Source organism: Spermophilus citellus, assembly GCF_964194105.1.
Source record: "Spermophilus citellus genome assembly, chromosome: 3".
Taxonomy (NCBI): domain Eukaryota; kingdom Metazoa; phylum Chordata; class Mammalia; order Rodentia; family Sciuridae; genus Spermophilus; species Spermophilus citellus.
Genome location: NC_138184.1, coordinates 152,592,547 through 152,620,098, shown reverse-complemented (window position 1 = coordinate 152,620,098; position 27,552 = coordinate 152,592,547). Strand labels below are relative to the sequence as shown.

At 35.4% G+C, this 27,552-nt stretch overlaps 1 protein-coding gene across 10 annotated transcripts in view; it reads left to right on the top strand.

Moving 5' to 3' along the window:
• HDAC9 (histone deacetylase 9) overlaps window positions 1-27,552 on the top strand; it is an 890,491-nt gene that overhangs the window by 518,751 nt on the left and 344,188 nt on the right. For 8 of the 10 annotated variants that reach the window (XM_081283850.1, XM_081283851.1, XM_081283848.1 and 5 more), the window contains 4 exons: window positions 8,415-8,546; window positions 13,711-13,826; window positions 23,856-23,978; window positions 27,075-27,285. In XM_081283850.1, the coding sequence (XP_081139976.1) occupies window positions 8,415-8,546; window positions 13,711-13,826; window positions 23,856-23,978; window positions 27,075-27,285 (582 nt within the window). The remainder of the gene's footprint in view (window positions 1-8,414; window positions 8,547-13,710; window positions 13,827-23,855; window positions 23,979-27,074; window positions 27,286-27,552) is intronic. The other 2 variants (XM_081283849.1, XM_081283857.1) reach the window with 1 other exon arrangement.

Genomic DNA, 27,552 nt, shown 5'->3' with positions numbered 1-27,552 from the left:
CATGTATGGCATAGATAATCAGAAGAAAATAATAAATGTGATTACAAAATGAACACTTTTCAGAAGATTTCACTGTAAATTGTGTAATATAAGTAATGTTTACCAAAATCATTTTTATAAAAGGATAACTTTTTTTTTACCAAATAAACTTTTGTATGTTTGCAGTAAGAGAATGGAAAGATGTTTGCAGTAGTATTTTTCAAATTACATTCATATATTTCTATAAATATGACTAGTTATTAGAAGCCAAAATTTCCCCAAAGTGATTTTAAAAGACTTTTATATATGAATTTAATATTGTTAAATGGTTATAATTAAAAATAGATTAGAAATTTTGCTCCTTAATATTAAAGTGTATAAAATCTTGACTCACAACATTAAAGATTCATATTACCCAAGCCAAAGAAAGGCATAAGTTGTAATACATTTATTGCATTATTATTATCAAACTCTACTTTTGCAAATACATAGCTTTTGTCTAATTATGGAACTCATAATTAGCATAGCCTATCTCTTTTGATCAACTAGATTAAAGGTTCCTACTCTGTCCCCAAAGTTTCTTTCATAATTGTAATGTATATTCAGTTGAACAGTTCACATGGAACATGGATTTCTGCATGGCTAGCTTAGATGAGGGGAGAGACAGGGGCAGGTCCTATTCCAGGAGGCCCAATCATCATCAGGGACAGAGAGTAAGCAAGTGATAGATTTCACGTTTGGTTCCAAGTGACAGAATGTTTGAAATGCCAACTTTTAAGGCAGCCCTTTGAGTGGGAGATAGCAGGAGAAACTCTTGAGAAAAACAGCCCATGTGGATGAGGTAACAGCTGTCCAGTATACTCAGAAAGAATAGACATTGCCACTAAAGGAATCAGAGGCTGACAGTGGAGGCTGAACCTCCATTTAGTAGCTTTTAGAGCTAAATGTTCATGGCAGGTGGAATTGTTGAATATTTTTAACATTCTTTAGTGTAAAGAAACATTAGTGCTTAATCTTGATGAATAATTTTCTTAGTATTAGGAAATAGTATGTTTTAAATAGTATTAACATAAATAATAATATTTTATCACAGTGAGAAGTAGTTCTATTTTACCTTTTGATCATTTCCAATGGAAACAGAGATTTTCCACATGCTATGATATGTAGTATTGACATTTTTGTCTAAATTATTGATGTAAAGAATAGTCATAACCTAGGATTACAAATGAACAGAAATTATGTCCATATAGTACATTAATGTGTTGCAATATATTTAAGAAAACAAATTAATAGAGTAGAATTTATAAATAAGTCAATTCAAAAAGTAAGGAAAATATGAAAAGTCAATTATTAATAAAAAGGCTTTTAAATACACTAAGTAAAAGTTCAGAAAAGGATTACTGCTATTTCATTGTTTTTATAGATCACATTCACTAGGCTCAGGAATCTTCCAATCAGAGCCATCTATCCCTCTAGTTATTTTTTATCTTGTTAATTGTGTTTTAACCTAGGTTTCTTAGCCTTATACGTGGACTGTATGAAGCATGCATTTATTCAACATCAATGTGACAGCCAGTTGGCTAAACCTGTTCTACCTCTTTAATCCTTCACTAAGATGTTTGATAAGGAGTGTCATTCCTTTTTTATAGATGATGAAATGATCCACAGATTGATCAGCTTATCTGACATATGGTTAGTCCATGAAAGAATTACCATTGAAATCAAGACTGTGGTCTCATTATGTCAGAGGCCTGCATACTTCTACAAAAGGTTGCTTGTGTGTTTGTATGTGTGTTTACATGAACAGATCATGACACTGCACTCTCATGTACACTATCACCCATACACATCCTAGTGAAAAGGCAAGTCTAGGACGCCATTTTCTGTGCCTTGGAATCCTGGTTTTGTAACCTGTGTGTCTACTACCTAACTTCACTATCTATTTCCCAATTTTTGTTCTCATACCCTAAGTTTGTTCTGAACCATACAGATCAGTATGAGAACAAAGATTTGAAATACCTTTAGTTCGCGCAACATTCTTTCTATGTTTTGTTGACTTTAGTTCAATATTTTTTCCTTCAAGTGAGAAGATAAAAAGTTTTAGGTTTTCTCATTTATTTTAGTGTTGTTTTCACTAGATCAATTTTTTACAAACCCAGGATCTCATGCATAATAATTTTTTTCAAGTTTATCATTTCAGCAGAAAAATGCATTTAATTGAATATGCAAGTAAAAAGTGTGCTGTTTCTATGATTAATTGAGATATAGATGGTTATGGGTGTGGGGTAAAAATAGAAAGATAATTAGTGCAAGTAGCCATAAAATGCATTCACATATAAGCAGAACTTCTCCCCATCTAGTGATCTCTTTCTGGGCTCTGAGGATTAGCATCCCATTAGTAAGTTTCTAGCATAGAAGTCTTCAGCCTCTGGGGAGAGCAGAGCATTAAAAATGGAACTAACTCTAACTGCAAACTGAGTCAGCACACTGGGTCATTAATTCTAGGGCTTAGGTACATATCATGCTGAGCTTTGGTGTATGAGCTTCTGAAACTGTTAGTAGTAAGTTTATAGAGCATTGCAAGGACTATATGATGGCTAGCTATGGATCATCCCATTCTTCACTTTCCCCCCTGAGATAGCTCTGGTGACTCAAAACCAGTATTGAAATCTAGGCAGAATCTTTTCCTTAAACCATTGGATACGGGCCCCTTCTTTACAGAAATTATGTATTATATATTTTGCAAAAACAGGTTAATGTTGCACTTACATATAAGTAGTTCCTAGTTTTTAGAAAGTTATGACTTCAATTTATGAAGATTAATAAAATCAGAATGTCTCAAATATTATGGTGACTAGATTGACTTTCTTTAGAAATATTAATGGTATTCACATGATTGCACTTACATGTGAAGTCTGAAATATCTGAACCCATAGAAGTAAACAGCAGCATAGTGGTTTTCAGAGAATGAGGGTGACACAAAGTCTCAGCCAGGTAGGAGGAATATGTGTTGGTGTTATATTACACAGAGGGTAATTGTAGTTAACAATATCATATTATAATCCACAAGAGTTAGCAGAAAGGATTTTGAATGTTCTCCTCAAAAAGAAATCATGACTTTTTTAGATGAGGGATTATTTAATATCCCTAGTTGATCAATTCACAGTGTATAAAGGTAGCAAAAATCATACTATGCTCCATAAGGATGCACACTTATTATCTGTTAATAAAAGTTTTAAAATAGAAATAATAGAAAAATTAAAAACATGTTCAAATTCCTTTCTGAGAGTAAAATTTATAGAAATATTTAATATTTTCAAGGTATATATAGCATTCTCCAATTTCTAATCATCTTTGCTTACCCTTTTTGGGGATACTTTTTGAGGATCTCTGACAGTTTTTATTATCTCCTTTAATCATCCCAGAGTAACAGACTTATTAATAACTGCCATTCACTGATTGCTCACCCCAGGGTTTCTTAGACTTGGCACTACTGACATTCGGATCCAGATAATTCTTTGTTGCAGAGGCAATCCTGTACATTTTAAGCTATTTGGCAGCTCCCCAATACTCATGACCAAAATCATCTCCAAACATTGCCAGATATCTCTTGGGGGCAAGCTCTTCCTTAGTTGAGACCCAGTGACTTACCCTTTCAGGACATTTTGATTCTACCATGACTTCTACCTCCATTTTACTGTATTAATCAGGGCCCTGGCAGAAACAGGCCTGTGTGGCATGGGTCATAGACTTTTATGAAGGACTGCTTACAATGAAGTGAGCAGAGTTAAAGGAACTGTGGAGGGATGTGGAAGAACTAGAAAATAGCTGTAGAAGGTAGCCACTTCTATTCCCAGGACTAAAGGAATAAGAGGAGTAAATTGTTCTTGAGTGCCAGAGAATTGAAGCCATGAATCAGGGGCCTCCAGAGGGAGGTGCAGTTGGAAGGGTGCAAAGCTATGGCCAATGATGAGCACCATACCTGAGAGAGTACAGGATACACTCTTCCCTCCCTGATCTTTGATCATTTTGCAACCAGCCTATCCTGCCAGTAGATTGAGTCCAGAAGAAATCTAACCACTCCAGCAAAGGAGTAGAATGGTGTACTTCTGGGACCCAGTTGCCATGGGTGCTGAGAAGGAAGAAAAATGGAATCGTTGGGCATATGAAGAAAATCTAGATACAGCAGTCCCCATTATAACATGAGAAATGGGGACTTAAAGATGTTGAGTAATCCATTCAAAGCTAGATAGCTAATGTGTGGAGTCAGTGTTTACTTGCACACCTCTTTAACTCCAGGACTGCATTATGTGGGTATCATCTTACCTGATTTGGATAAATGAGCAGATGTTCAATGAGTCTATGAATTTTTCAAGGTCATTGTTTTTTTGTTTTTTTTTTTTAGATGGTAGATGCAAGACTAGAATGCAGTCCTTATTCCTATTCTGGAGTTTGCTTCCTGAAGAGCTAATATGTTCAGCTCTTCCTCAAATAGATATGGGAGTAAAAGCTATCTTCCAAAACTTGAAAATCATTTATTTATGAAGGGTCTGTGAAATTCTAGGCTTCTTGTTGAATGTTTAAATGATATTTGCTGTTTTTCCAAGCTGTTATCAGTTTTGTGTCTTGACTGCGGACACCGAGTCCCAGCTGGTGCAGTGTGTTAGGAAAAGGAAGACAAGACTGAGAATCAGGAGATTTGGCATTCAGTCCTGGCTCAGCCATTCCTAGCTGGGTAACCATCACCAGTACTGCTAATAAAATAAATTCCATACGCTTTTTCTTTCCTTTCGCATTCAGCTAGATCTTAGTTCTTCTCAGGTTCTGACTGGGTGACTATATCTTGGTGAAAGTGGGGAGAATATTAGTTTTTATTTCACAAATGAATAATCAGGCTCAGGAAGTACTGGAGTCTCACTGAGAATCCCCTAGCTGGGAAGGGATGAGGTGCAGACTCAACCCCACATCTGCTCCCTGAAGATGCACTGTCTTTGCTATTCCACCCACTGCAACTGACTCTCTCTGGACAGCGAGTTTGTAGCATTTAATCTATTAGGTTTCATCATAAATTTCTGTCTATATCTAAGTCTAAGAGTCTGTGATTTGGGTCCCAGGGTTACAGGCAGAGCTGCAGAGAGGATGTCAATGTAGTTAGGACCGAGAGACTCCTAGTACCTCATTTTTCTTCTAAGAAATTTTTTTTGCAGCTTTTTTAGAGTTAAGATTGATATTTTAAATGAATTTTATTTTATTTTATTTTTTATTTTTTTTTATTGATTATTTATCGCATTACATAGTTCATGATATATCATCTTTCATACATTAGACTCAAATTGTGCTTTGAACTCCCATTTTCACCCCAAATACAGATTGCAGAATCACATCTGTTACATATTCGCATTTTTACATAATGGCATATTAGTGACTGTTGTATTCTGCTACCTTTCCTATCCCCTACTATCCCCCCTCCCCTCCCCTCCCCTCCCATCTTCCCTCTCTACCTCCCCTGCTGTTGCTCAATTCTCTCCCTTTTTTTTTTTCCCTCCCCCTTGCCCCTCATAACCTCTTATAATTTTATGTATCCTTGAAGGTCTCCTACCATTTCCATATGCTTTCCCTTCTCTCTCCGTTTCTCTCCCCCCATTCGTCTTTGTTTACTGTAGTCTTTTCCTCATGCTCTTTCTTCCTGTTCTGTTCTTAGTTTTTCTCTTTATATCAAAGCAGACATTTGGCATTTGTTTTTTAGGGCTTGGCTAGCTTCGCTTAGCATAATCTGCTCTAATGCCATCTATTTCCCCGCAAATTCTATGATTTTGTCATTTCTTAGTGCTGCATAATACTCCATTGTGTATAGATGCCACATTTTTTTTATCCATTCATCAATTGAAGGGCATCTAGGTTGGTTCCACAGTCTAGCTATTGTGAATTGTGCCGCTATAATCATTGATGCAGCCGTATCGCTATAGTGCGCTCTTTTAAGGTCCTCAGGGAATAGTCCGAGAAGTGCGATAGCTGGGTCAAATGGTGGTTCCATTCCCAGCTTTCCCAGGATTGAATCCCTTTCTCTCGCCATCCACAAAAATTAACTCAAAATGGATCAGGGAGCTAGGTATCAAATCAGAGACACTGCGTCTGATAGAAGAAAAAGTTGGCTACGATCTACAAATTGTGGGGTCAGGCTCCAAATTCCTCAATAGGACACCCATAGCCCAAGAGTTAACAACAAGAATAAACAAATGGGACTTAATTAAACTAAAAAGTTTTTTCTCAGCAAGAGAAACAATAAAAGAGGTAAATAGAGAGCCTACATCCTGGGAACAAATCTTTACCCCCCACACCTCCGATAGAGCCCTAATATCCAGAATGTACAAAGAACTCAAAAAATTAAACAATAAGATAACAAATAACCCAATTAACAAATGGGCCAAGGACCTCAACAGACACTTCTCAGAGGAGGACATACAATCAATCAACAAGTACATGAAAAAATGCTCACCATCTCTAGCAATCAGAGAAATGCAAATCAAAACCACCCTAAGATACCATCTCACTCCAGTCATTATGAAGTCAAACAACAACAAGTGTTGGCGGGGATGTGGGGAAAAGGGTACACTTGTACACTTAAATGAATTTTAAAATAAATGTGTACATGGAAACAAAACTAAGTAAATTAATACAGTCCTATTTTCTTACTTTACGCCTGGGTAAGTTAGTGATAGTAGTTGAGATTCACTCTTATACCCATTGGTAAAATGGGTTTTTAGCCCCAGAAGTTATGAAAGGAACTATGACACATTTCAGTTCTGTATCACACTGATCTACTTGTTCTCAGCCCCTGATCTCTTCCCCACCTCTTTATTTTCTACTTTTACAATATTTTTTAGGCCTCCACTTTTTTATCTTTTCAATATTTTCAATATTTTCAGTTATAAAATCAGGTACCCAACACATACATACTAAAAACAAAAACAAAACAAAAAAAACTTGCTGTCCTTTTTGTCCTTAGTCTTTACTTCAAGTTCTTATTTCACTTAGCCAGTTCCAAGAAAGCAAATAGAAAAATTTTCGGTACAAGTATAAAACTGAAGATAATGGAAAAAAGAAAAACAGAAAAAAATAATTATAAGTGTTTGAAGCCTGAAAGTGAAAGAAGGGGAAAGATTGTAAGGTCCCCTTTTGATATCATTTGTCTGGCAAAAGTACAAATTCCTTCAAAAAAAAAAAGTTCTTTCACTAATTAAGAAGTCCAGCTCAGATAGTGGTGCTTTGGAAAATTATCTTACAATTTTTATACTGTTCATTCTTAAGGAAAGGTAGAGGAGCATTATCTTCAATATTTAGAAAAGACCAGTCTCCTTGTGTACAGATCACTTTTACCCTTTTACCTTGGGCAAGTTACATATCCTCTGTAGTTTGGTTGGGTTTTTTTGTTTATTTTACCAGTATTATCATATTATAAACAATATCTATGTCATGTGGATGTTCTTAGGGTCAAACAAGTTAATATTGATAATAACAGTACTGTAACATAGAAAGCATGATATTAATATTAGTTGTCATGAGAAATACCCTTTCTGTCACCACCATCATCATTAAAAATACCCTTTCTATCATCATCATCAACTTCTATTACAGAGACCCAATCCAATGTTTCCATTCTTCTAAAATTTGATTTTAAAAACCTAATAAATGAAAACTGTAGCTTCACTATTTAGAATAACGTAACCAAAGAAATAGTAGCATAAGTATGAATAATATTTGTATGTATTTTGGGTAACCTCATTTCAGACTTTCACTTCTGAGACTTGGTCAGTCTCCCTTTCTAGATGATGGTATAATGAGTACATAGAAAGTTTTATTCACAGTGACTCTGGCTGGTGTGGTGTTATTTCACTGAGTATATTTTCCCAGGGTTTTAGGTTAGAAACTACTGACAAAGAAATATTCCAGGAGTCAGAATTAGACATAAATTATATGCTACAGAGGTGTCTTCTTATTACCAGAAGTCAGGTCAAAGTCTCAAAAATCACATTAAGTTACTGCTTTTGTGGTTATTGAGTTTCACCCTTGAGAGAATTAAGAGGCCTGACAATGAAGTATAATAAATCTTACTCTGACCCAAACATGATTAGTGATTAAACTTCCCATGAACGATCCCAATCCTACTAGATAAACTAAGTAGAAAACTGATTTTTTCCTCTCTTTGCACATTAATGTTTAGATAAGTAGAAAAACATTTCACATGTTTTATAAAAAATGATCACTATATGTGTCTGTTTAATTATTTTAGAGTCAATGCCTTATGTACATGCTTGGGTTTTTAAATTTGAGAATGAGAAGGGAGCAAGGAAAGGGTTAGACTTTTTCTTTAAACACAGGAGCAAATGGCTCTTTATTTTTTAATTTTTATCTATTTTCTTTGTCTCAATCCCCAGCCTCTGAGCCCAACTTGAAGGTGCGGTCCAGGTTAAAACAGAAAGTGGCAGAGAGGAGAAGCAGCCCCTTACTCAGGCGGAAGGATGGAAATGTTGTCACTTCATTCAAGAAGCGAATGTTTGAGGTGACAGGTAATTGAGGATTGGTCAGTCATACACTAACAAATGCTGGTAGCAGGAATTTTAAAAAACTAGTTTAGAATAAGTATGCATGGTGCATATTAAAAGTTAATGTGAGGAGCAATATTTCTTGAAAGGAAATTTTATTGAAAACTCACAAATAGTTCAGTAAACCTTGCTATGCATTCACCAACTGTGTTAAACAGGAAATGAATGAAAAAAACAGAGCTATGTGTCAATCAAGGCATGCCCAGGGAATACCAAAGCCACCTTCTTATTCTCAGAAACAGGCAGTCCATTTTGGGAATGCCAACCAGGAGACTATAACTTTTAATGAAATCTGATCAGAAATAAGCAGAGGGAGGTCCAAGAAGAACACTTCCCCCATGCTCAGACACGAATGTACAAAATGCATCTGGGAAAATTAAACTATGTGGAACAGCAAGACCTTGACTTTTCAACAAATTTACAGAACTCATAAATGACTTTATGTGTTTACTAGTGAATTGGGACTTATGGCAGGAGAGGGATATATTGCTTTTTATGAAGGGGAAGAAACTGTCATTTTCACTAGTCTCAAATGGAAGAGTTCATATTTTTTTAGCTGCCTGGTTAGTAGTGGGGTGAACAGGTTAGGAAATTCAACCTGATGTCTTACAAACCCCCTTAGTCCCAGTTGGACCTGGTATGAAATGAGAGAAGACCTAAGGATTCGAGAACCAAAAAGGCTAGCCAAAGTATTATTGACTACTGTTTATCAATTACTTTCTTAGAGCCATGCATTATACCTGGTCTTTTCCTCTGGTTGCCTCAAGAAAGAAGTGGTGATCTGCAACCATTTTTCTCCACTCTCAAAGTAAATTGTGCTTTTGCCAGTGTAGTCAATCAGTAGTAGTTCTCCAAGACCAGTTTTTTTGTTTGTTTTGTTTTTCAATACTGAGAATTAAACCCAAGGCCTCATGCACGCTAGCCAAGTGCTCTACCACTGAGCTACATTCCCAGTCCCTTTCATTTTATTTTGAGACATGGTCTCCCTATGTTGCCCAGACTGGCCTGGAATTTGTGATCCTCTTGCCTCAGCCTCTTGAGTAGCAAGGATTACTGGTATGTGTCACTATAACTACCTGGAATATTATCCTTAGTTTGTTTTGAAAACAAACTTATTTTCTTTCTCTCTTTTGGCCATGTCAGTGTCTAGTATGGGAGGTAATGGAAAGAATGTGGAAGTGGAGATGGAAAAGTATATTTAGGTACAGAATACAAATGCAACTTAACAGTATGATAGGCTGTTTGAGAAAAAAAATAATTATCTCCTATTAATTCTGATAGGTTGGCATTCTGATGGGCAGAAGAGTATTGGTGATCGCAGTGGGAAAAAATTTTCCTTGAGGGATTAAGAATATTAAATAAATGAACAATAAATAAAACTTTTATGAAAGTTTATGTTTGCTTATCATTATCAGTGTAATCACTAATTAGAACTAATTTAATTCTAAGTTTGAAATCACAGGCTTTTTTCAAGAAATATTATAATATGTTAAGTAAAAAAGAATCTGAAGACATTTTTCATAATAGAGGTCCTTTGTGGGATTGGGAGGTTGGGGAATGAATCTGTTTTAATGAATGTAAAAGAACAATAAACATCTCAATTGCCTGATGTAAATGAAGATAGGTGGTTTTTCTAATTGGAGAGTGTAGATTTCCACTAACAGAAAAACCCAAAAAGAGAAAAGTGTGCATGTTGCTATCTTTTTCTACATTATAATCTTAATATCTATCCTCATATTTATACCCATATTCTTTTCTATTTTCCTATTAGTCTCTTCTTGGTTACAACTTTTGTCCACATTTTTCCCTCTTTAAAATTTATCTTTAAGCCTGTCTGAATCATGGCTAGTTCTCATTTATAAGGACTCTGACTTGGTCATTTTTTTTTTCATTTGAGTTTCATTATATTTAAAATATGATAGGTTTTCTTAATTTTTTGAGGCAGTAACTCCCCTTTTCATACATTATTTCAGGAAATCATGTGTATTTGAAGAGGAATTAGTGCATTTGTGAGCACACATCTCTGGCCTGTGAGCCAGCACTTGTGATGCTTTGCTAGATATTTTTAAGTGGTATGCTGCACTTACTCTAAATGCCTTTGGCAGCTCTGAACTATCAAGACACAGCTGTCTTCACCTGTCCTCTTTCCCATTTCTCTGCCAGTTTTCATCACATTTGGATGAGCTGTATTTGGATCTTAATAGTAAATACTTTCAGTCATCTATCAGAAGCCACCATGGTGAGATGGCAGTTAAATTGCCATTGCTGTCATTCTGTTTCCTCTGTGTCTTCACTTTCTTCTGCATTTCATGGGTTTAAGTGTATACTCTTCTTAAACCCATGCCACCTTTCAAATCACTACAGTTGATGTGTGGAAACCACTTGCTATTTTCCTTTTTCAGATTCAAGTGCCTTCTGTTCCTCTGATTCCCCAAAGCTGTGTTTTTTAAAAATTTTTCAGCATGGACACCTGTGCCTGCAGGGCCTTTTCTACCCCTCTTCTCTTCTCCCTTGCCCCATTTCATGAACTACACTGCTTCAATATCATACCTTCTCTAAGACTTTTCTCAGTGTTACTGGGAAAGTAAATGCTGTCTCTTCCCAGTTCCTGTCCAGTGTGATGCTGTATACTCCTGTTACAGCAGTTGCTGCCTTAACTTTTAATGCTTAGTATAGTGATTTCTACATAAAGAAATACTTTTGTTTGAATATCAAATAAAATAATATAATAACAGAATTTCAAATAGAAATAGAATTTCAAATTTCACAGTAGAATTTCAAATCAGTAAGTCAGAAAGTTTTAAGGAAATAGTTTTTTAAGAAAATGGGGAAAAATTGAAAATATGGAAACATAAATGAGATGGTAATCAGACTTTCATGGGAAACCATACTTATAACTGGAAAGATAAGGGAAGTTAAGAATTTTTGTTTTAATTTTCACTTGCTTTGTTAAAAGAAGAGCCATCAAGATAAAAGACAATGATGAAAAAGACCAAATTAATCAAAATGTAAGCAAAAAATATGAACAGAAAGGCAGTGAGCATGATGTGTTCAAGCATTTTATAATACTAATAACTTGTTCAAATGCTACAATATGTAACTGGCAGGATCAAAATTCTGTCACCAATGGCAGTGCATATCTGAGTAGAGAAATATTTATAATAGAAGGTTGAAAGTAATTGGTTGATTTGAGGGAAAGCAAGAAAATACTGTCTGGACCTTGGGAGCGCCTGTTGTCTGGGCCACAGATGGTACATGACAAACTTTTAAGTTTACAAGTGGGATTGGCCTGCAGTGAAGTGAGTGGGAGAAAGGAGGATAAAAAGACATGAAATGGGAGAAGATTAATTATGGAGAGTATGTGATTCCATGTGACTGTGTAGAAAGGGCAATGGTAGGAGATGATAGTAGGCTCCCCTTTGGAGCAGATGGACATGGTGAAAGTTGTCTCAGTAAGATCCTTCTGTCAAGAGTTTGAAAGAGTGTTTTGGGAGACTTCTGTAGTGACTCAGGAATAATTTTGCCACAATTCAAGAGAGAATAATGAATACTTACTGTAAAATGATTATAGTGAGACATAGAGGAGAGATAATATAAAGGACAAACCCTACTCTTTAGGGTAAAGAATAGAGTGATGTTGACGTCAAGGGGAATAATAAAATACAGAGACAAGCAGGAAACATTGAATATTAGAATGCATTGTCATGGGAGATTGAAAGTATCCAGCATTCCGTAGGAATTCAGGCTGAAATTTATGTAGCATTCAAGGCAAGAAATAAAATTTTCATGAGAATGTTCAGCCTAAAAATGACATTTAAAGTCACCATATTGAGTCACTTTGATAAAGGAAAGAGAAAAGGGATAAGGCCACAAACTTAGGTGAATGTCCATTCGGGGGAATAGGAGGAGGAGGAGGAAATGTGAGATGGAATAATGAACATGGCAGTGGAAACTGTTACTATATAAATGATTAGGAGGATGAGGACAGATTTGTCAAAAGCCTTTATATTTGGTGGCATTTGTGAGAGAGCGGTTAATAACAAGACACATTGCTAGGACTTAAAAGGTAGGCACTGTAGGAGAAACAGTTTATCTACAAAATGCATAAGAAGACTGTAGGACAGAGAAAAGATGCTAGTGGAAACCAGATCAGACGCCTTCAATCTCTGAAAAGTATGAGGCTAGTTGTTTTGTGCAGAGTTGGGTTTACACAATGTAAGGATGAGGCAAATGAAAATTGTTGAACTAAACAAATTTTAAGATGATGAGGAATTAATTAGAGCTCACTTAGTAATTTTCCAAGGCCTGATAAGATGATTTCTCCGGCTGGATTTCTAGGAATTGGAAATTTCTATTTTTTAATTAGATGTTTAGTAAATATATTAGTTTCTTCATAAATTGAGATGTATATGAATTTTATGTCTAAAGAAGAAATAGATTAGTCAAATAAATAGTCTCTGTTGTTGTTATCTAAGTTTTGTTCAAAGGAATTGCTTCTTTTTTTGGTATTAAAGTTTAACATATTAAATTTAGGCAACGTCTCATCTTCTGGACAATAAGTTGTACAAAGTGAAGGATTATGTTGTATAAGGTCATTGATGCAGGGTTGAGATTTTACATACTACAGTATTTTCTTTATTCAACTCTGACTTGCATGCGCTATATGATAAGGTACAGTATTAGCATATACAATGACGAGTAGTTTATAGCTTAGCATTTAAGCAGTGTTTTTTTCAAACATAGCATGAACTGCACTGAGTTCCATGTGTTGATGACTTGCTTTTCTGATGTGTGCAAGTTCATCATCTCTATCACTGTTTATTTTTTTAAGATAACACAAAAGCAAGAGAAGATTTCTTTCTTTTCCTCATTATGATTATTTCTGTATCTTTTTACTTCTCTAGAAATTGTTGAATACTATGTTGTAGTTTTTGCATTGAATACAGAAGGAAGAGGGAGTAATAGAAATTTTAGAAACATTCCATAAACTTCCCTAGTTCTTTTGTTTAGTGAAACAGTACTTGTCATTCACTTAGGAGTAAAATAAAATCATGCCTAGTGCTATATGTCACAGTAACTAAAGTTCATCTTGGTATGTTGTTCATAAATATTTTACAATGTTTTTCAGAATCCTCAGTCAGTAGCAGTTCTCCAGGGTCTGGTCCCAGTTCACCCAACAATGGGCCAACTGGAAGTGTTACTGAAAATGAGACTTCGGTTTTGCCCCCTACTCCTCATGCAGAGGTAAGACCCTTTTAAGACCCTTTTCTTTGGTTCTTTTACAAACTGGTTCCCTGATTAGCTTCTTCATACAAAGTGATTTTTTGTAATTTCATATGTTTTAAACCTATAAGAAAAATAAGAGTTGTTTATAAGAGAAATAACAGTTATTTATTAACTGATATAAATAAATATTATTTATGTTTTATATGGGATGGAGTGAACTTCATCTTATTTATGGAGGGGACACTTTGGGATGTTTGGATAACAAGTAGGGTTTGGGAAGTGCTGAAATACAATCCTCAAATTAAACATTCTTAGTGATCCTGAGTGTGTACACAAAAGTGTACATTTTGCTATTTCTGTTTGATTATTGGTTGTTCTGATGGGATTAAACCCATCAGTAAATAAAAACAAGTTCACACAATCCTCTCAGAAGTACAACTAGCAACTAGGTGAGTTTTATCCAATTGACTTAAAGAGTAGTGAACAATAATTGAAGTACTTATTGTAGTCAAGGGGCACTGAGCTCCACTGAGCCAACACTTATTAAGTACTATTACATGCCAGTCATTTTACCTGGTGATGGACATATAGAGATAAATCAGTACTCTATCCTTAATGATGACATGTTAAAAGAAATTACTTTAAAGTCACATTATTTATTTATTGTAATTAATGATACAAGACAAGAGGAAAGTAAATGTGAGCTGACAAGAATTTTTGTAGTTTAAGTATTAGACCACGCAAAGCCAGGAGTCTGAAAGTAGCCTTTCCCATGGAACTCACTGTTTTGAGGTCACCGTCCATTAACTGAAAGTCTTAATTTTTCTGTCATTATAATGCCTGCTTCACTGTGCATTCCTCTGGGCAAGGAAAGGTGGTGTGATCACTCCCTATACATAACTGTGACATATTTCTTGTGTCATATAGAGTCATCGTACTTTTGGTCTGATAGCAACTGTTGAAATCTCACATTCTTAGATTGCACCTATTGCTTTTATGCCATGTGATTATCCAGCCTCAACCAGAACATGTCTGCCTTTAAAGGAACTTACTCCACTGTCTCCTGACACAAGCCAGTTGATTTTAAACAGTTATCTTTTTTTTTTTCAAAGAGAGAGTGATAGAGGGAGAGAGAGAGACAGAGAGAATTTTTCAATATTTATTTTTTAGTTATCGGCGGACACAACATCGTTGTTTGTATGTGGTGCTGAGGATCGAACCCGGGCCGCACGCATGCCAGATGAGCGCGCTACCGCTTGAGCCACATCCCCAGCCCTTAAACAGTTATCTTGACCATCAGAAACAGTTATCTTGACCATCTTTCAGACATTATGCCAAGAATCAGTTGTTCTGTAACTTCACATATATCACACATGCACAAATACACACATATGGCTTTGTAATAAACTATTGTACATTATGAAATTATTAGTCTAAAATATAAGTTCAGGCAGAAACCCAGATGTTGTCCCTGATACGTAGAGGATGGAAGCCAGTGAAATTGCGTTTACTTTAAGGACATTTGTGTGCTTGAATTTGAGCTTTGGTTTCCTGAGCCTCACAAAGTCAAGAGATAGAAAGCAAAGCCTAGTGTCGCCAAGGAGGATAATTTAAGAGGTGACCCCTGTCCCCGCCCTCCTCCAAGCCTGGACCCAGAAGGCCCGTATCTCTGCTACATTGGTGAGTGGCTCACCCCACATCAGGCTTGGCTCAGGGCAGAGGAGGAGGCAAATACTGAGGAGTTGTAACCACAAGTTTGTCCTTGTATGGTATTATGTCCCCCAAATCACACAACCTCTAGTTGTTATTTGGTTTACAGTGGCCACATATTTCTAGTTTCCTAGGTGCTTATGAAAGGCAAATGTGAATCCCCCTAGAGGTACAGTCCTTCATTCCAGATCTCAAAAATTTCCCTCAATTTTTCAAGGGCCTTAAGTAGGAAAGGGAGATGTTCTTTCTTGTGGTGATCTTTCAGTTACTTGAAGAATAATATTCAGACATTTGCATTATCTCTAGTTCCTTCATCTATTTCTTGTTTCTTGTCATCTTGTCACCCCTCTTTGTATCTTTTCATAAACATACTAGGTGGAATAAATATTCCACAAATTTTGTGACCCAGAGACATAAGTGAGATTATTGAACTATTGGGTTGCTTCATGTGTTTATATTATCAATATTAGGTGGTTTTCTGCAATCCTTTAATTAATTTCTAAGAAAATAAAAAAAAATCAATTACAAATAGTTTTTAAAAAGTATGGTTGCAATTTTAATAATATGATTCTCAGTAACTGCATAAATACCAAAGGATATAAGTTCTCATGGGTCCCTGTATGGATTTTATGCCCTTGGAAACTGAAAGAGACTCACTCCCACTACATTCAGTAGCATATATGATTTTTATATATAATTCTTGTCAATCTAGTAAGTTTCAGAAGACCACTTAGACTATGATTATATTTTATTAGGATTTAATTCATTAGCAATATAATATTATTTGGGAATATGTAGTAAAAAGTTTATTTTAAAGTGGCAAGAGGGTGATGAGCACAAAATTGAGTGTGATGATTACCTTTCAGAAGAAGGAGAGGAGAGATACGGTTTAATAGTTACTAAAGAAGCTGATATATATATTTCATCATCATAAATGCATATATATGAGAATATAGTACTTAACAGGACATAAAGAACAGCCAAGAGATACACAGTGATAAGATTGGAAATAGATTTTTATCTTTGCTTCAAACTTTTTATGATCTATTAAATCTCCAAGAGTGTATGAACTTCATACACACACACATATATACACACACACAACACACACACATATACAAATAAAAGAGAATATAAATTCATGGAGTTTGCTTATATGGTTTGGTTCTGTTTTATATTCCTAAACCCTTTGCTCTCCCAAATTATCTGTTTAGATACCTTAGCTTTTCAGTTAATTGTTCAATATATTCTGTCACTACAAACTTTTCCTTCTCCCCCACCACTAAAAAAAAAGAAAAACAAAACAAAACAGAAGGAAATGTGATTTAATGGAGTTTAAAAGGGTAGAGGTATTTCTTCAGGTCATTGACAGGACATTCACCTCCAAAGCTGGAAAGACTAGTTCAAAAGCAAGCAGTGACTTACCTCATAATGAATTAATTGTGTGCCTGAACTATGATCCAAAAGGCCAGGTGGGCAGACCTTTATGCACTGATGGGTAGCCTCTCTGTGGCCCAGAACAAAAAATGCAACCCTGATGGCTAACATGTGGTTTTCTGCTGCATTACATTTTCAGAGATCTGTAGTGTAATTCATTCTGGATAGACGAGGAGGCAGCAGAATTCAGACCCAGACTGTCAGCAAATTAATATCCTAGCTTTGTAACACTAAATGTTTCCACCTAAACCAGAGAAAGAAAAATATTTTTAGCTATACTTGATTAACCATTATTTAGAATTGCTTATGATTTTTACAGATGTTTTTTAAGATTCATAGAAGAATGATTTCATAGCAACAGAAAATTTGGGGGGTACAAATTATTTGCATCATTTTATGCTAATGAATTTAGTTGCATACTTCATCATTTACAGATAGCAGATTTCTTCTGCTATCTTTGCTAAAGCAACAAAGGCAAGTTTTATTTTATGGCAGTATTATAGTGTGCATTTGAATGAATTGCCTAGTCCATGACCTGTAAATAGAAAAGCATGCCAACCCATTCATTCAGAGCCCTTGTAAATGAATGGGATTCTACCCCCTTTTGCTGAGTCGGAAATAGAAATGTAAGGTTATATCTAATATTCTTGAGCCCCAGTTGAAAACAAATTTTTCCATCTTAGAATTCAGAGGTCCTGCCTAATTTAGATAAAAAGATAGAGCACACAGGGGGGAAATTCAGAGGCTGGGTATGAACCTGACTGCAAAACCAACCACTCATGATGAGTGATCAAGTCACCAAATTTCCACTGACTCTCAGATTCCTGATCTAGTAAAAGGTAGTAATGCCTGCACCAACAACTTGGTTGAAAGGCATCTGTGTTCAGAAGGCAGGTGGTAAATTTTAAAGTTAGGAATAAGTTCATTTTTGTTGTTATTATCAGTGCTGACTCCCGGTAGGGAAAACTCATTAGCTTGTTTGTCTTCAAGCCAGCAGCCCTCATGTGAAAGTGAGTCTCCATCTGCTCTGACCGCTTCTGTTCCATTTCTACTATTTCTTACATATGTCAGTCCCAGATCTAAGACTGCTGGAGCTACTTGTTTCACTCATCTGTAAACTTGGTTGGGGAGCTTAAACTTCAGGGGTTTCTATTTCTAACTGCAGTCAGAGATGTCTTTACCTATCTAGTTACTTTATTGTTATTATTGTGGGCCTGCAGGTTCAAATGTGTTTCCATGGATATCAGCATCATTACTTTAGATTTGGTAGATTTATTTGATAGCTATTTTAACAGTAGCCAAGCTGCTGATTTATTTGTAGTTGAACATTAGTGGCTATCTTTGCTCTGCTATTTTTTAAATTTTTTTCCAGTAGATGAGTAGATGCAAATGATTTTGTAAAAGGATTCTAATAATAAGGTTAAATGTTCTAAAATCATATGAAATGTCACTTGTTTTGCCCCAATCTCACATGACTCATCTGCCTATTGTTTCATAATAGCTGTTGTGACATTTGCTGTAAATGTTATGCTCCCATCTGAGTGGGTGTAGAGCTATGGTTTTAGATGGCAGCAAATAAAACACTCCCCCCTTGGAAAAGAGGTTGCTATGACAAAATAATCATTTACTAGGAATAAGATGAACCAATATTGTAAAGCAAGATTTTTAACAAAACATAAATGCAAAGCTTAAAACAACTTTGAACTGCAAAGCAAATCCTATAAATGATTTTTTCTTTTTTTTTTTTAAATATCACATACATTCTATAATAGTAATACATTCTTCAGAATCCAGTAAACATGAGGACTTGGAGATTTTTACTACCTGAATAATTTTCCTTTTATTATAGGAAACTCTTAATTTTCTATCAGTTATCTAAAAGAAGAGTTGAAATAAATACATTCTTGAAAAATAATAGTAAATGCATGGACAAACATTAGATGATTAAGGGAATTTTCATCTAAGCATGATTCAGGAATTTGACACTTTTCAAAGTCAAAGTTGATTGACACTTATGAGCATGTCTTACCTTGTGCCATTTTGATAGACACAGCTGGTATCTGATAGAGCTATTCAGAGGTGCTTCAGTCTTAGGCTGAAGAATCTGACATCCAGGGAAGGTAGGTGACTGACTAGACAGACTCACAGCCAGTGAGTGGTAGAGTTTAAGTATAAGGCAATAAACCAACTTTTTACTAGTCCAAACTAGTAAATTTTCATGAGTATTGTAGATAAGTTTGGACAAACAAGAAACAGAAAATTCTACATTGACTTTTCCTATCTCTTTAAAAATATGTAATTATATAATTATGTAGTATTCCATCAAGAGTCATTGGTTGACTTCTTTTCCCCTTAAGAATAAGAAAGTTGCTCATTTACCTTCCTCACCAAATCTCTTTCCCTCCCCCATTCCTTCCTTCCTTTTTTCCCCCATTTCCATTTTCCTTGTGCTACATGCATGTATTCTCCTGCATTTTCATTTACATGAATCCTTACATGCTATGTATTTTTTTGCTTTATACCCATGCGTTTTACTAGATTAAATGGCATAGTGTTATCTATCTCATTTCCTTTCTTTATCACTAGCCATGTGTTTATAAACTCGGTTCTATGTGTATGGATGCTTTCAATCACCGAAGAAATCTGGTGGGTGCTGCTCCATTTCATCCATTTCATTCCTCAGGTAACTATGCCGGCAGCCTCCAATGCCCACCCATCACCAAAAAACAAAGCTTCAATATATACCCACGGACATCCGATAGCTTAAAGAGAGAATTTCCTGTAGTTATGATTCCCGGAAGACAAATCACTGGGTCATAGTGCATAGTATAATTGTTTTGGTTTATAATGTAGAATTGTTCACCAGAAATACTGGACTCTTCTACAGTCCCACTAGCACTGTATAAGGGATTTAGCTTTTCTATGTCCCCATGTTTGATATTGCTCATTTTTCTAATTTTTGTCAGATGCTGAGTCTTTCAATTGAAACTGATAGCTTCTTAATTCCAATTACTAAATAAATAGCTTTATTGGGCTTTTTTTCAGTCATTTGTCTACATGTATTTTATTCATCCAAACTGAAATATTATCTTTAAGATATTTTCTCAGCCAGGCACAGTTTGCATGCCTATAATCCCAGTGGCTAGGGAAGCTGAAGTAGAGGATCACAAGTTCAAAGCCACCCTCAGTAAAAATGGAGGGGCTAAGCAACTCAGTGAGAGCCTGTATCTAAATAAAATACAAAATAGGGCTGGGGCTGGGGCTCAGTGGCTCAGTGCCCTGAGCTCAATCCCCGGTATCCCCCCAGACAGAGAGAGAGAGAGAGAGAGAGAGAGAGAGAGATATTGATTGATTCTTCCAATTGATATGATAGTGAGAAAAGAGACTGAGTAAAATTTTGAAGGCTCTTACTAAAATGTGAGTAGACCCTTTTCCCCAACTTGAACACCAGGCACAGTTCATATCCATCTCAACATCCTGCTCCATCTGGTAAAGGCTAATTATCTATTAAAACCTGGTTTTAGATTGACACCCTTCTCTGTACCATCAAAATTTTTAACATACTGTATGGAACTATAGTGGTTATCATGAGTCTTGTGAGTTATTCCTCTGCTTTGCTGTCAACCTGACTAGCGTGTGAGGCCTAGGTCCTCTCTATATGCCTAGCACCCAGCACCATCAATGTAATACAAAGGAGTTACTCATTAACTACTTCATGGGGCTTATGTGATAGCCAATCACACATTTAATATTTCTATTTTATTTAACTACAATAAAAGTTTCTAATTCTGAAAAATGTTCACATTGAAACCATCTTTTCCACATTCTAAGCTGTGAAATGTTGGCATCTTAGCAGTATAGCACTAATTAAGGGTTGAATCAGTTTCAGAATTGATTCCTGGAAAAATCTTGACTTTGCCTGAAAATCCTTGTTAGCTTACTTCCATGCTAAGGTCGGGTGACCTTTTCATCTTGAAGGAATCCTGGTCAGGATCCTTCATTGTCTCAGTGGAATGGTTTCCCCATAATTTGTGTGCATTCAGGTAGCAGTGTAGAATACCATTCTAGGTTTTATTAAGACTTGTTAAACTGAAACAGATAGATGACTCCCACAAGAAAACTTAGCTGAGGATAGCTGTACTTAAAGAATCCAATTTGAGGAAAATGGTTGTTCAGTTCTATTAAGTATAATTCTGGACACTGAAAGTCTATATAAACTCTTTGCCTGTTTCCTTATCTATTATAAAAGGAGAGAAGCTAAGCAATGTCCAAGTCCCTGAAGTCTGTAGGATACAATGTCATGCCTATTAGTCTCTTTGGGAAAAGACTCTACCCACAGACCTGGGAACACAGAACTTTCTTTGCATCCTCATGAATTTTCTACATGACTTGAAGATCCTCACACCTGAAAAGCCATAGAGCTTTTTTCTTAAGTTCAAGTGGCTACCAGTTGTACTCCATACACCCCTTCATAAGTCATAGGACCTACATTTGTTTTCTCTCCTTTTCTTAAGCAACCATTATTATTAATGTTTTCAGACTAGTTTGCACTTTCTGCAGCAGCATCTAAGTTTCATTGCCCATCCCATAGGGGAGCACTATTACCTCGCTCATTTTCTTCAGTGTCCTCATCTACAACAGGAGCATCATGGTAACTCGAGAGTACATATGAAGAATAGGTTAACCTCCAAAATATCCCATGGCAGAGGGTTTAGCACATGGTGGGCGCTGAAAATCAGTGCACCATCACAGGACATGGAACCATTCAATTTGAATGTGAAACTGCAGGAGACTGCAATCCTAGTAGGAATGTCCCAAATCCTTTTACTTTAGTCAAAGCAGTGTGGACATGCAGCATACTCTGCCATCAGTATATCTAAGAAGAAATCTCTTTTTCATTTCAGTATGTCTGCTTTTTGTGATGAAAGACATCTCAGAATATCACAAGAATTCTCTCTAGGAAACAAAGATAAGCTCTTTGAGAAAGCTGTGGGAAGGATACTGGGAGGCAAGAAGAAAAAAACAACAGTGTCCTTCCCACAGTCTATTTTAAATCTCAGTGCTGTGAACTTTTTAACAATCTTGAATGAAAATTAGATATGAAAGTGCTTATTTTTTATATTTGTTTTCTGTGGCTACAGATCAGTGAATGGATTATCCTTTTATTTTAAATTACTATTTACTGCCAGTAAGCTAGTTAAAATATTTTTACTTCCTTGAACATTCTCTTGGTTCTTATTTAGGTGTATGTTTATAGTAAAATTTATTTTAAAATTTCTATTTGTATAAGCAAAATCACACCTGGCCTTTTTGTTTAGAGCAAACTCGGAAGAATTGCTGATAGTCACGAAAATAAAATTGTTATCTCACACAATATAATGTAAAAATACTTTCCAATAATCTTCATCCTTTGGCATTTTAGACATTTATAATTTTGTGATATAATAATGTCAGTATAATGTTAATAAATTCAAGATACCTCTTGCTTTTCAAGCACAAATATCTGACATGTTCTTTTGAGAAGAAACAAAATCTGAGTTAGCTGGGAGTTCCAAGTTGCAATGAGAAAACTCCATTTAGCCTTTTGCTCTTATTATGTTAAGGCCAGGACTCATCTCCAAACAGACATATGATTGAGACAATGTTTTGGAATAACATCCTGTGTTTTGGTGGAGCATCACTCTTCAGTGACATTCTGAGCTTGCATTGTATTAGCACGTGATATTTTTCCCCAGTTAATTGATATCCCAGGTTTGTCCAGAGGAAAATCTACAGCTCCCCCAAACATGCTTGACAAGTTATTATATTTACTTTAGTCAAAGCCCGTGTGTGCAGTATCCCTCTTGGAGGTGGTCTATTATTGGAGTCCCATATGCTTTTTGTTTGGGAAGAAAGCAGTCACTGTGTCATACTGTTACATGGAGTATTCTTTTTCAGGGATGTTGTTCCCTTGGGGACCATATCAGGCCAGAGTTCCTTAGTCTAATAAGACCTTTGTAACTCTTATTGTATAAAAGTTCTGGGAGGGAAGCAAGAGTTAAACAGAAAATGTAATTCAAGCAGCCATATTAGGCCACATGTGGGAAAACATGACTAGTTTTGGATTAAAAAAGGTATTTGTTGTAAAAAAGCACGGTGATGCCAAAACTGTGTAATGAAAGCTACTGTGGCATGGGGAACACCTAACAATTGAACATTTACTTCTGTTTCTGACTGTGAATGATCTGAAGAAAATCACCACACAGAATTGTCTATTTGTAGATTTTTATATCAAAAAGATGTGATTATTATAGAAGCCCTATGTGATGGTGTGGACTTTCTTGTGTGTTTCTGGTAGTGTAATGACATTTAATTCTGATGAAGATAATGACTGTGATGGTGTTGTATATGTATATTTTCACTCACTAATACAAAACAATTGCATAAGTAAACTCATCTAAATTACCTAATTTGATTGTTGTACTTTACCAAGAGATGGCAAACATGTTTATTATATTCCATAAAACCAGAATTTTTAAAATGAATTTTTCAAAATTAATATATTAATTAATATTATAATATTAATTACAAATTAATATTATAATATACAATAATATCAGTATAATAAATCTCAAGATACTTCTTGCTTTTCAAGCACAAATATCTGACATATTCTTTTAAGAAGAAATAAAACCTAAGTTTGTTTGTTAACCCCTTTCTTATGATTTTCTATCTGGGATGAAGAAATTCTTTACTTAATTTTTCCATTGTAACCCTCGGATACAGAAATCAAAAAATAAGAACGTAAGTATTTTTCTGAATTATGATAATATAAAACCTCTTATGAAGTGTGTCTATTTTGCTATAAAATTCATGATATTGTGATATTATGAGACTTTCCTTTACTTATTTTTTTAACAGCAGCTGGTTTCACAGCAACGCATTCTAATTCATGACGATTCCATGAACCTGCTAAGTCTTTATACCTCTCCTTCTTTGCCCAATATCACCTTGGGACTTCCAGCAGGGCCATCCCAGCTCAACGTAAGTCATTACACAGTCTTGCCTAAAATAGCCCAAGTCCTATGTTCATATGGGAACTCCCTTTCATTTCTTGTATATTTAGACATGAGAAAACTTTTTAGGGTGAACCTATCCTGTGCTATTTTTTGTTTGCTACACTGTTCAAAGGTGCTCAGTTAGTTTGAAATCAGAGAATTATATTGGTTTGCACAATCATATAATAAAACAGCTAACATTTGTATAATGGCTTATAGCTTTTTAAAAAAAGCATCTCTCCAGATATATGATTTTATAGCTCCAGATGACCATCCCATGAAACAGGATAGTCCACATTTTTTACAGAAGAGGTAGCTAAGACAAGGAGAGTCTAAAAGTTTGAGATCACAGAGCCACTGAGTGCCAGGCCTGGAACAACACTGGCCAGAGCTGAGAGCTACAGCTTCCAAACACAGCAGCATATGTTTATGGAATTTATTTTGTGAATGACTTTATTTTGGGAATTTAAGTTACTGACACTGTGGTCCTGAAAAATACATATCTGGAAAAACTTTCTAAGAATAACATTAAACTATTCCCAGGAGATCCAAAGGGAATTAGTTAGTTTAAAAGTTCTGACAACTGAAATAGGATCTTTTAGAGGTAATTGTCCTACTAGCAGAAGATAGCAATAATTATTTTATGTGCATTCCCTAAAATAATATAAATTTAGTTTTTCTCAAAGATTTGTAGGCTTTACCCAGAATAATTCATCTCTGAAAGGTTAGTAAATTAAATTGTACATACACAGATGTCCTGTGATATATTAGCTTTAAAGAAAAATTTGTTTCAACCCTTGTCACCAATTTTGCCAGTCTTTAGCAGCAAGTCCAGCATGTCAGATTCACATGTATCATCAATGCATATTATAAAATCAGTCTGAGACATTTAATTTTGTCTGGAATTTTGTTATATCTGGATTTTTTAACAGAATATGTTATCTCCCATGATACTAGGATCTTATACCAATTTAGAAAAAGCAAATTTTGGCTGTTGTTTTATTTCTATGGATGAAAGAACAAGGCTTGAAAATCCTGAATTCAGCTATACCCTTGAAATTCCATGTGAAGCATTTGTAAATAATTGGGTCTAGTGAAAAGAAAAATGGAATTAGAAGGAAGTAAATGTTCATGGATAATATTTTCAAATCCTTGCATATTAAAACTTATTTTTCTTCTATTCCTATTTTTCCCATCTCTTCTAATGATAAGTAAACACTAACCCCCAAATTTCTTGTGTCTGACACATGCAGAGGTGTTTTGCCGCCATTGCTGTTTGAATGGTCTAAGCTGTTCCTCCTTGATAATTCACACATGTACCACTTTTAATGTGGTCAGGGGAGATTTTTTTCCCAAAGGACCAAGTACTAAAGCCAGACCATTTAATGTTTCGATGGTAATGCAGTTTGGTACCATTGAATGAATAAACCAATGTGGTTTGGATTAAAGTTTCATGTTTTTTTCTTGCATTTTGGTGTGGATGAGGTGATCACAATTAATTTCTCAAGCTTAACATTGCTCTGGCAAAGGGATCTCTCTAATATTCCATTTCCCCACTGAATTGTGGGAAATTTTAAGGAAAGGAGGCCAGGACCAGGCATCACTTCTAGATTAAACATTGCATTGACTAGCTCTGTGACTCAGACAAACCATTTACCTCTTTGTCCTTTAATTTCTCCCTCACTGAAAATTGCTTTGCTTCCCTGGTGCACAGCAATTTTGAAAGATGAAACATGAGTTTTGAAAAGAAACATGCCACATAATTTTGAGGTATTAGACTTGTGCTTTTGTAATACCAAAATGACCACCATTCATTAAATTCTTTGAATAGGATAATTCATTATTGCTATTGATGATATGATTATTATTGCCTTATTACCGTGTTATCATACATTTCAAATTCTTAATAGCATTTTTATTTGATATCTGATTTCACTTGTAATTTACTTTATTATACAAGAGTATATGGAGTGTCATTTTTAATATTTATAAATTTGGGATCTGTTATGAATTAATAGAAAATACATGTTTAAATCAAATTCCTGCATATTTTGTACCTCCTTTCATTGAGTTATTTTAAGAATTTCATTTTAAAAATTGAATATTGGAAACTTACAATTCTGTGAAATTATTAGAGGACATGCAGAGAAAGAGTCAATTGGTATTTTTGCTTGAAACTTCTTTCTCTTTGGACTGCTTTCTTTTTTCCCTATGAGATAGTCTTTAACTAGTTGAATAAATTTTATGTTTTCAGCATAGCTCTTATTTAAGCAGCAGATTTAAAAATCTTTCAGAAGTAAACTGTGTACTTATTAAGTCTGAAATTAGTACTATTTTGTTTGTTTTTGACAGAAACATTATATCTGCATATGGGTTACATAAAATTATATATATTCATGATTTACATGATTTTTTGGGGGGGAGGGGTACCAGGGATTGAACTCAAGGGCACTCAAACCACTGAGCCTCATCCCCATCCCTATTTTGTATTGTATTTAGAGAGAGGGTCTCACTGAGTTGTTTAGTGCCTCACTGTTGCTGGGGCTGGCTTTGAACTCCCAATCCTCTTGACTCAGCCTCCCTGGGATCACAAGCATATGCCACTGTGCCTGGCTTACATGGTGTTTTCATGTGTATGTATAATCAAATTTGCTTAATCAAGCTACTTAAGATATATATTGCCTTACTTTTTTGTGTTAAAAACACTTATCATCCACACTGCACAATTTTCAAGTATATTTTTATTTATATAACCATAATCACCATGGTGTACAGTAGACCTCTTGAACCTGTTTTTCCCATCTAAAATTCTGTATCTTGCTTTGTTGTTAATATTTAAAAAAACTTTTGAAGATTCTTTACAGATGCCCAATTACTAAATACTTTACAGTGCTTCAAACCTATTTTTATTTGTTATTTGTTAATTTGGTTAGTTTAAAGTCATACTGTTACCCATGTCCCTGACTCAGCCATTGGATATGGTCTTCATTTTTATAGCATAAGAAACTCATCTACTGATGGAGAGACCTGGTGATCCACATGGATGAAAGAGGATTAATATCTTTGTTATTTCTTCACACAGGCTTCAAATTCACTCAAAGAAAAGCAGAAGTGTGAGACACAGACGCTCAGGCAAGGTGTTCCTCTGCCTGGGCAGTATGGGGGCAGCGTCCCGGCATCTTCAAGCCATCCTCACGTGGCTTTAGAGGGGAAGCCCAACAGCAGCCACCAGGCTCTCCTGCAGCATTTATTATTGAAAGAACAAATGCGGCAACAAAAGCTTCTTGTGACTGGTAATTTAATAATGGCACCATTCACAGGTCATGTCAGGACTTTTATTTTATCGGTGATCCAGTATAATGTCTCAAGGCCCTAATAAAGATTTACTGTGCCATACAAGGATCTCCCTGGCACCTGGTAACACGGGAAAGGCTATGATCCTTTATTTATTCCTCTAGATCTGTCAGGTGGGGGTGGGGAGAGAACTCCCCTCATTTAATCTTGATACATACCAGGCTAGCCTACTTGAGTCACCTGGTCAGACACATTCCTGTTCCACC